This window comes from Cupressus sempervirens, chromosome 6, assembly GCF_028749045.1.
Source record: "Cupressus sempervirens isolate cs-2001-9-10 chromosome 6, ASM2874904v1, whole genome shotgun sequence".
Taxonomy (NCBI): domain Eukaryota; kingdom Viridiplantae; phylum Streptophyta; class Pinopsida; order Cupressales; family Cupressaceae; genus Cupressus; species Cupressus sempervirens.
Genome location: NC_143123.1, coordinates 158,966,456 through 158,977,359, shown reverse-complemented (window position 1 = coordinate 158,977,359; position 10,904 = coordinate 158,966,456). Strand labels below are relative to the sequence as shown.

The 10,904-nt window shown below is 33.2% G+C and overlaps 1 protein-coding gene and 1 non-coding gene across 2 annotated transcripts; both read left to right on the top strand.

The window, feature by feature from the left end:
* The first annotated feature begins 960 nt into the window (after positions 1-960).
* On the top strand, positions 961-2,927 carry LOC149551737 (uncharacterized). The gene is made up of 2 exons (XM_089787244.1): positions 961-1,201; positions 2,187-2,927. The coding sequence occupies exons 1-2, from the start codon at positions 1,088-1,090 to the stop codon at positions 2,673-2,675; spliced, it is 603 nt and encodes a 200-aa protein (XP_089643370.1). The 5' UTR covers positions 961-1,087; the 3' UTR covers positions 2,676-2,927.
* A 7,417-nt stretch (positions 2,928-10,344) lies between these two features.
* TRNAK-CUU (transfer RNA lysine (anticodon CUU)) lies at positions 10,345-10,417 on the top strand. The gene has a single exon. It is a non-coding gene; the product is annotated as a tRNA-Lys (tRNA).
* Positions 10,418-10,904: the final 487 nt, after the last annotated feature.

Sequence of the window (10,904 nt, the reverse complement as noted above, 5' to 3'; positions counted from 1 at the left end):
CACACGTGCCTGAATACTGAACACTTCTTCGGCTAAGAGCCAAGGACTGAAGAGCATCCACGCTGCCAAATTCGCCCGGGGCACGATCCCAGCGTCATCCCTTATGATGTCTATAGGCCTTGCACTCAACAAGACTTGATTCCTGGTGGGCTCTTTGTGAGCCATTCAATTTCACCAGTAGACCAAAATTTAACATACTACATAAATTGTATCCAAATGTAAATGACATTATCATGTAAGATGCTCACCATGGCTCCACTTTTACTCTACCCACATAATTGAGTATCATGATCCTATTGAGTTGTGAAATTAATCTACATTAGAACATGAAGGCCATACAATAACAATATTTAAACCTCCATAACCATGACAGAACAGCTCTATACTTCTTTAAGGAAAATTGATACAACGCCTAAACAACAGAAGAAAAACAGATGTATATGGTGTCCCAAAGTCGCCATCAAGGTGTAAAATATCTGCTCTAAAGTTGACCCGTCCTCCAAGGCAGATTGATTCCATTCTTTTTAATAATCAACGCCGCGGAGACAGGATGACGTCACCAAAGCTATCCAAAGAAAAATTACGAAGCGAAGGAATATAAGTCAGGCCCATTGATAATTCATTAATAATAGCGCTTCACGTGGGAGTGGGGCCCTTTATCGAAAGAGGATAACGACGCCGCCGTACGGACCGCGACGGCCAGGATGCGTTCCAACAATTTGGGAAGATGTGTACGGCCCTGATGATTCCGAGGGCTTGAATACCCGCGGGAAAACTGAGATGAAGTAAATTTAAAATCCGCGGTGCAATCCACTGAATCGGGGCCGGCAACTCCGCTCTGGTTGTGTTAAAACTGTGGTTAGGGATGAGCCGGGTAAGAATTAGGTCGCAGCTGGGGTTAGTTGAGGGTTAGGGAGAGGAGGGGCTATATAATGTCCATGGAGTAGGCCTAAGGGTTTCGTGCTATTTTGACGGCTTTCGCCGTCGTTCTGTTGGTTCTCTGGTTCCGGGGAGGGGGGTTCTAGATCGCTGCTCGATCGGATAGCAATTTTTGTTATCGTTTTTTGGGTGGTGGGATTCTGAAAAAATGGCTTCTGCTGAAGTTGAGTTTCGTTGCTTTGTGGGCGGGCTTGCCTGGGCTACTGATGACCGTAGCCTTCATGAAGCCTTCAGCCCGTTCGGTGAAGTTCTTGAATCTAAGGTAATGGAGGCTCAAGCTTTGATCTTTTCTTTTCGTGTTAGGGTTTTATAACAGTGCTTTGCGTTATTGAGGAGGGATTTTGCTTTCGAGGACAGTTTTGGAAGGGAATCGTTGGTGGAACTTATGAGTCAGTGTTTTAATTGTGCATATTGTATTATTGGAGATGCTTCTTGAATGGATGTATGGCGGGGATTTCTGGAGTAGTGTTTCATTTTTATAGATTTTGGAATTGTGAAACTCTGTTTATATAAGTCTTATTTCTGAAGACTGTTATAGCGGTGTTTGTACGGGATCTTATGAATTGGAGTTTCTGTTTCAGAGATTGTAGATTTCGAGACTGTTGTTGTGCAGGGATTATGCGTTGCAGAAATTTATTTAAAGCAATCATATGGGGATCTTTTGAATCAGGGTTTTATTCATATATATTTTACTTTTGGAGATCCTTCTAGGATATTGTACTGGCGGGGTCTTGTGAATTAGTCATTGTATACAGATTTTGTAATTTGAATCCTATGTTTATACAGGTTTTTGAAGATTGTTTTTAGAGGGTTACATTATGGATTCATGTGATTTAGAGTTTCATTTTCAGAGATTTTCGATTCTGAGACTTTGGTGCTCTATCAGTCAGGGTTTTGTTGTTGAAGCTTTTTGATTCGAGCGCTTCTATTTATGCAGATCGTATGTTGCAAGACATAAGTTTAAGTCATTGAGAGATCATTTAATTGAGCGTTTCATTTTTACAGATCTTGTATTTCGAGCCTGTATTTGAAAATATTTACCACGGTCTCATGATTTTGGGTTTTAATCATACGAATCAGGGTTTCATTTATTCACACTTTGTATTTGGGGGCTGTATTTAAATATGAATATCAGTGTCTTCTGATTTGCTTTTCCATTCATGTAATATAGGGGTAATTTTCCCAGATTTTGTGATTTGAAGATATTTAGTTGTGATGTCTTATGATTAATGGTTTTATTTTTACAGATTGTAAGCGACCGCGAGACCGGAAGGTCCCGTGGATTTGGCTTCGTGACCTTTAGCGACGAGCAGGCGATGATGGACGCCATTGAAGCTATGAACGGCAAAGAGTTAGACGGAAGGAATATTACCGTCAATCAGGCCCAGTCCAGAACTGGTGGCGGTGGTGGTGGAGGCTACCGTGGCGGCGGTGGTGGCGGAGGCGGTGGATACCGCAGTGGTGGTGGCGGCGGCTACGGAGGCGGTGGCCGTGAGAGATCTGAGCGCGGATATGGTGGTGGTGGCCGTGGCGGCGGTAGCGGTGGCTATGGTGGCGGCAGCGGTGGCTATGGTGGTGGTGGTTCTGGTGGAGCACGCTATGGCGGCGGCGGTAGTGGTGGATATGGCGGCGGTGGTAGTGGTGGATATGGCGGCGGTGGTAGTGGTGGGTATGGCGGTGGTGGATCTCGTTACGGTGCTGGTGGTGGAGCTTCTGAAGGCAGCTGGAGGAGATGAGTGTAGATGTTTTTATTTGGGGTTGGGGTTTGCTTTGCTATGAGGTGGTTTGTAGGGTTTAAATATTTGCATCTGTGTTTCTAATGGCTGGTCTGTAAGCTCTGCTTGATGCTTCGAAATGGGTTCTGAGGTTCTCGGTGTAATGTCTTTGTCCTGTTTTTGATCTGGATCTTGCGGCACTATATTGACCTATTGCGTCTTATGTATTGTTCCTTTGGGTAATGAATTAGTGGGAGTTTATACTTGTTCTCATTCGGATAAGCGTACATCATAAATTGATGGTGATTTTTTTGTTACGGCAGTGGATTGTGCTAGAAAAGCCTGAATCTTTTATAGCTGGAAAAGCTGAATCTTTTATAGCTATCATTTCCTTAAATGTTTCATTTACATCCTATTTCTGTGATGCGGTAGTTTGTTTATTTAACTAATTGTTACTATGATTCAAAAGTAGCAGGTGGTAAAATCGTGGTACTCATATCGATCATATAATCATCGAGGAAAAAAACCGAGTTTTTTGTAGACGAACGATTAAAACTGTAATATTATTAAAATATAAAGCATATGCGAAGTGTCTGCCTGTACGGGAATAGAATAAATCTAAGATTTAAATTAACACATTGCTTTTTCAAAATGCTTCGAGTTTTAAATGCATGCAAATTTTTTATTTTAAGCACACCGTTACAAGCGTTGAACAATTTCCAATTTATACCTCTAAAACAATTTTATACCTCTTTAGATCTCGATTCAAATCTCTTCTTCGTATCTCGAAATAAAAAGGTAGATCTCAAACATTTTCCTCGTAATTCGACCTCTTTACAGATCTCAAACATATTTTTTATTTTTTTCATATTCATCTGCCTCTTCTCCATCAAGTTTTAAATTGGCCGCCCCTCTCATAACAGACATAATGAAATACATGCTTTTTTAACCTTTTCGTTCCTCCCTAGAGAAGCGTTTAAATTGACCAGCTGATAAACGATTATTCTTCTTTTAGATCTCTGTTGCTCCGTCCTTCTCAAAGGAGTATTTCAAAGAAACTGCATTAGACCTCTTTCACTGTAATCCTCTTCTTCTCGATCAAAGAACTTTAATTGCAAGATTTTAGCTCCGCTACTCTGTAGATCGATCCAATTGATTTCAAATTAAGTATTTTAAGCAAGTACTTGAGCAAGCGATTTGTTAACCCCTGTTCCTTAAACATCTAATCTAAATTCTAAGTAAGCGCTTGAGAGTGTAATTTGTTTACTGCCTCCTCCATTTAGAATTTAGTCTGTCACCTCTTTCTTCAGAGCGCAGGGATTGCCATTATATCATTTTAAAATAATTACTTAAGAATGTATTTTGCTACTTTTCTTAGGAGTTATTCATTCCGAATTGCATAGTAAGAGCTCCTAAAACAGGACCTCTTCTTTAGATCTTCTTTTAGGGAAGTATTTGAAGTGTTTGAATTTGCTTAAATTGTATGTTCTGATTTTTATTACCCTCATGTTTAAATCTCTTTAAATCTATATCCTCTACTTTTTGTTGTTCACGGATATATCAGCTCTTCTTCAGATCTAGATACTAAAGGAGAACAAAGGATTTCGTCGACTGTGTACCGGTGGAAAGTATAACGAGTCTTAATTATGAGATCTTATTTAGTAGTTTGTTGAGAAACTCGTAAAGGAGGATTAGATTAGTATTATTAGTTTCCTCAATAATTTCCAGTTAGAATTAGGTGATTATTAATGCATGCTTGTAATTTAGTGGCTAACGGAGTCGTGAAAAATTATAGGGTTGGAGAATCATTAAGTCTAACTTAAACTGGATTTGGAACATTTTGAAGACATTTTGATGTTATTTAATTTGTATAATCCTCTTGTTGTCTGGTTTGTTGAGTCTGTACTGGCTAAATAGTTTTAAATATTCAGCATATACAATATAATGGTGGAGATTAAATGCATTTGTTTGAGAGTTTTTGTTGATTGTTCTTACCAAATTCCGATTTAATTCTAGCAAATGAACTGTTCCTAAAGCCTTTGTTCATGTGAACTGCATTTTGCTTGGAGAGTTTTTTGTTTTCAATATTTGACATACAATAAAATGGAGATGAATTGCATTTTGCTTGGAGAGGTTTTTTTGTTAATGAATAGTTTTTGATTCAATTCTTGAGTCATGTTAAGCCGTTAAAGTCTATAATGGCTAAGTAGTTTTAATTATTAAGCATACTCCACAATGGTGGAGATAATAGTTTTTTATTCAATTCTTGCGAACAATTAGTTTCCTGAACCTTTTAGTCAAGTTAAGCCGTTAAAGTCTATAATGGCTAAGTAGTTTTAATTATTCAGCATACAACACAATGGTGGAGATAAAATGCATTTCCTTGAGAGCTTTTAAAAATTGTTCTTACCAATTTGGTTTCAATTCTAACAAATGAACAATGTCTAAAGCCTTTACTCGTAAAGCTTATAAAAGCTTCATTACTTGTAAAGAGTAAAGCCTTGACATTACTCTTGTCAAATCTTCATTGACATGAAACAAGTTGAATCAACCTGAGAGCATTAGAAAAGACTAGAAAAGATTAGGCTCTGAATTGAACCTTTACACAGTTGAATTTTATTGATATTTTACAGTAAGATTAAGAATCAATTGAGTCGATTTTTTATAAATTTAATATTAAAACAACCTTTTATAATGCTTAATTCTCTTTATTAAGCTTTATATAGGTTTTTTTTTATCACGATTCAACGATCTTATCTATCTATCAACGTCTATTTATTTATTATGAATTAGTTAAGCTTTTATTGAGGGTGAGAACTACGAGTTGATTGTCTCTTCTGTCATCTACATCCTACTTATTTGTTTGGGACAAAATTAGACGAGATTCTTTGTAGTCGTTTTTAACAATCGTAAGGGTTAAAGGATTTGAGACTTATGAAATTCGTAGCAGTCGTGTTTATTAATTTTAGTTTTTTAAACAGTAATTAGATAAGATAGTTATTCTTGGAAAATAATTAGGTGAGTTTGTATGAAAAATTTAGTCAACTTTGTATATAGACAAGACTTAGATAATAATTAGGTGAGTTTGTATGAAAAATTTAATCAACTTTGTATATAGACAAGACTTAGATAATAATTAGGTGAGTTTGTATGAAAAATTTAGTCAACTTTGTATATAGACAAGACTCATATAAATATCTAATTATGAGTTTTTATTATCTATTACTATTAGACCAACTTATATATAGATAAAAGAATAAGTTCTATATCTAATTAGATTAGGTGAGTTTCCCGTCAAAGTAGTAGAGTGGGCAAGGTTCCTTGTTCTGTGAAGAATTAGATTAGACTCTTGACAATCATGGCTTTACTAGCTAAAGGAGTGAGAGATTAGATGAAATTCAAGTAAACATTTATAATTCTTTTATGAGATAGCTGTGAAATATGAGATATAAAATACTTAATTTTATTAATTAATGCTGATAGACATTCTACAATGGCAGAATGGGGGAGTGGGATGGTGTGAGTGTGTTAATGTTAAATTTTATTTTTATATGTTAAATTTGACACCCATTTACATGTCAATAGTTTAAATCTTATTATAAATAAAATATATTTTTAAAAACAATTTAATAAATACTACACAAAATATCCGTTTAAATTATAATATTTGAAGATATAAACCATCCATTTTAAAAGAAATTAAAATAAAAAGATTAAGTTAGTAAAAAGCTAAATAAATGAAGATAAATTAAAATATAAATAATTTTAGATATAGTAAATTAAATTATAATTATTTTGTACTAGATATCTATATTTCTTTAGATAGATTTATTTAAGATATTTATATTAGTTTATAAAAATATTTTATCAATTTAAAAAATGAATTGATAAGAATAGATTATTGTATTTATTATCACGATTAAATAATGCATAATTCATAGGATAATTAAATTCAAAAAGTATATATTAAATATTGATAAATATATTTAAATTATAAATATAAAATACTTAAACTTTACTAATTTATAAAAATATTTTATTAATCTCATTGGTTTGAAAAATGAAATGATAAGGACAGATTATTGTATTTATTGTCACGATTCAATGCATAATTCATAGGATAATTAAATTCAAGAAGTATATATTAAATATTGGTAAATTTATTTAAATTATAAATTTTACTTTTTACTTTTTTCAAAAAAAATTATTTTATAATATATTTAAATTTAAACTTATTTTCTTTGAAAGTATATTATCTATTTTTTTAAAAATATAAATTTACATAAATTTTTATGTCATTTCTAACATCTATTATTATAAAATTTAAATTTTTATAAATAAACTTAAAGAAACCTAAACGTTGTTTCTTAGTGACTAGGTGAAATAATAATACAATTCTTATAAGAAAGTGGTGCGTATTATGGGTTGTTTTTGTAGCTAGTACTATGATCATAACGAGTTGAGATATTGGTTAATTGGATAAAATGATAAGACATTCAACTTTGTAATTTGCATTTTTTCAATAATAAAAAAAAAAAGTATTATTTATTTTTGAACATTAAAAGCAACACGAGGATGTTGGCCATCGAACAAATTACTAATGTATGAATGACACATCAATGCACTAGCACAATTTCAACACTTTCAACAACCCAAAGTTTGCTTCTATCAAAAACAAAAAAATGTAGAGCTCATAGTTAAAGCATACACATTTGGCTATTAACTAAAAAATTAATAAAAATCATAAGACTTAACTATCAATATTGCATCCCAACCACTTAAAGAGCTATGTGCCAGTCCATTTTTCTTTTTTCGACAATCTTAAGCATACACAACGTAATGGAGCAAGTGTGCATAACTTCGATGACAAAATTTGTTAGTCCTTAATCCTCTTGTTGAAGCCTCTCACCTCCTCCTTTAGCTCCAACACCGAGCCCTCCAACTTCTCCAACTTGTTTGTAAGATTCCCCAACAAGCTCCCAACCTTCGCTCATAATTGTCCTTTTGCACCTCAATGAAAGAAACTTGCAAAAGAGTAGGGTGGGGTTGGGGTTGGGGTTGGGGTTAAGGATCAAGATATTTAGAGTGCTAGCAGGGGGTGAAGGACGAGGGTGTTTTCTATTATAGAGGGAGGTGGAGGGGATTCATAGAACTTGCTTGAGGAATGAGTGGAAGATTGCTCAACAATTTTTGCAACAAAATTGTAAGAGTTCGTACCTTCAATATTTTTCAGGGCTTGCTTGCATTTCTCTTTAGCAAGTCTATTTGACCTATGAGCTCACGATGTTTCAATATTGACACTCGACTTAACATTATACACCTCTTTTTTTCTTTTTTGGGGGACCTGGTATAATCATTGGTTTTTTCACTAAGGTTAGGTGGGGAGGATGACTCAGTTTTGGTCCTTTTTTGCTAGTACTAGGTTGGAAAGGACCAACTTCATGGGGTGAACTAGGAGGGTGGCAACATGATTCACAGTGATAATGGGCGCCACAACAAGGGGGGCATAATGAAAGGTGAAATTTATAGAGCATGAATGACAGACCTTGGTGAAAAATAACATTATCTTTCCCTTTGCAGTTAGCTTCAATATTACTTTCAATGGAATGAAGTAGATAAAACATAATAGAAATAAGGACTTTATGGCACAAATGGTTAGGGAAAGAGAGGTGGTAGGAGTACTACGCGACCTTACCTTCAAGGGTGAAATACTTCATTATGATGTGGCATATATCTTTCCAGATTCTCAAGAGATTTGAAAAATTGAGGGCATCGTAATTTGGTGCCATACTATTTTTCTTCCATTTTCTCCCCTACATGGACAAACATGTAGCTTTGACTATGCCCTCCTCATTGATTTCAAAGGTAAGGAAGTTTTGTTAAATTAAAGTGGCATTTGAAAAATTTGACAAATTCTTTATATTGTTATTCATCAATTAATTTAACTCTTAATAAGATAGAGTGAACCTATTATTTAAAAAATTTGAAGAACTATAATAGTGCTTATTCATTAATTAATATTGAGATAAATTATATCAAATTAATTATTATTCACTTAACCTATCATTATTAATTACTTTATATTTTTTATATTTTAATTATTTTGTGCAATTAGAAAAACTTATAACATTATTTTTAGAAGCTATCAATTAAATAATTTACAATTAAGATTTAATACATTACTTATTATTAATAATAAATAGGGTGGCTAAACAAACTATATCTATCATTTGAGTATTTTAGAAAAAGTCCCTTTCATTATTTGTTTGGAAAATAAGTATTTACTTTTTGGACTTCGAAGTAAATAAGGTTGTCGCTTGAGAGGATTGCAAAATAAATAAAAAATAAAATAATAAAATTCAGTGTGGAAAATAAAGTTGCTTTTCTGCTTTGAAGTAAATGATGGTACCGAAGTAGGCAAAATGGGTTGTATGCCTGTTTGATAGTGAACCGATGTTTTTTAATAATAATAATAATTTAAAAGCACATTATTTCGTTATCCCTTCGCCCATGTTAGGTTATCAATTGTTTTGTGGGCCTATGTCACATGCATATTGTCTCTTTCCTCTTAAGTCAGATGACATTAATGGAGTTCTATATAATTTTGTGGGTTGGTGCATAAAAGATCATTAATCACCTCTTTTGGGTGATAATTGTATTTGGGTTATATTGCATATGCAGTTTGTCCCTAGTTTATATGAAGTTAAGTTGTTTCACTTGTATTCTTCCCTACAATTGGAAATTTTTATTTTTTCTCTCCTTATTTGAGGATTTATTGATTTGTGATGTACACAAACAATTGGGATTGATGGGGATCTCTTAAATGTTGAATGGTATTGATGTTTGTACTTCATTTTTTTTGAATGGGTTTATTTTAAAAGTAAATGCTGAAATTGAGTTTCTATGATGTTCAACCATTTATAATTTAAGGTGGTATTTTAGTAAGATTTTGTTTATGGGTAGCTTATAGAGCTATATATTGACGTTATCTATCCACTCTATTATTATGGTTATAATTGGTAATGTTGTAAAGTTTTGATGGTCATATATGTAAGAGCGTAAGTTATGTAAATTGAAGATTAAACGTTTCATCAGAAGTTATCAACTAATTATAAGTCTTGAGGTAATTTGTGACAAAACAATAGAAATGTCTTTATATTAGACATAATGATTTGAGTGGTACAACTTTATTAGTTGACAAATAATTATATATTTTTATTTGATTTTGAATAAAAAATAGTTGATAAGAAGTTAATATTGTTAAGATAAAATGATTTAACAGATGTTAAGATATGATTCAATAATATTTGTATTGTTTTAATCTAATTTTTTATTTGGATATTTGCATTTAATTTGTTATTGTATTTATGTTTTTTTTAATTTAATATTCATCTATTTCAATAAATATATTTTGATATAATCTTGATAGAAAAAGTTCAAATCTCATATAATATATTTGTCTCATTTATAACAAAGTTGGATGCCTTCTACGAGATATTGGTTCACTTGTTAAAATAAAAAAATTACATGTCACTGAAATAAACTTTAAATTTTATTATACTAAACTCTCCCATATTACGTACACTATCCTTCCCTTATGCTGTTCTAACGCCACCGTGGCATTGACTTAGGATGAAGACTTGTGTAACTCTGTGACAAGACTATATAGTTTGAAACTTAAAGCAACTCAGCCCGTCTAGCTCAGTTGGTAGAGCGCAAGGCTCTTAACCTTGTGGTCGTGGGTTCGAGCCCCACGGTGGGCGATGCTGCAACATTTTGGCTTAAAAAAGAAGAAGTGAAGCGGCAGTTATTTTTCGATGTGTGAATCATTCAGCTATTTAGGAGCTCTGGCCATTTGCTTGTGGGTTTGTTTGAAGATTTAGAAAGAATATTCCAAAGGCTGACAATTTTTTTAAATAAACATGTCTTTCAATTTAACAACTATTACATACAACACAAAACAATTATATTTGGATCTAACTTCCTCACACGACTGCATACTAAATTGTATTTGTGCTCACCCTTCTTTGTTGCAAAACCACATTTAGTTAAATAAATCTGCATATGCATAACCGATTTCTTGGTCATGCTGTATTAGATTTGGTTGCTTGTACCCATTTGTAAAACTATGATTATTATTAGTAAAGCAAGCATTCTTATAGTAATGATAGAAAAATATACCACTATTAAGATAGGTTTGACAATGTTTCTCATATTCTAAAAGAAAAATGGTTTTAGGGATGTGCTACA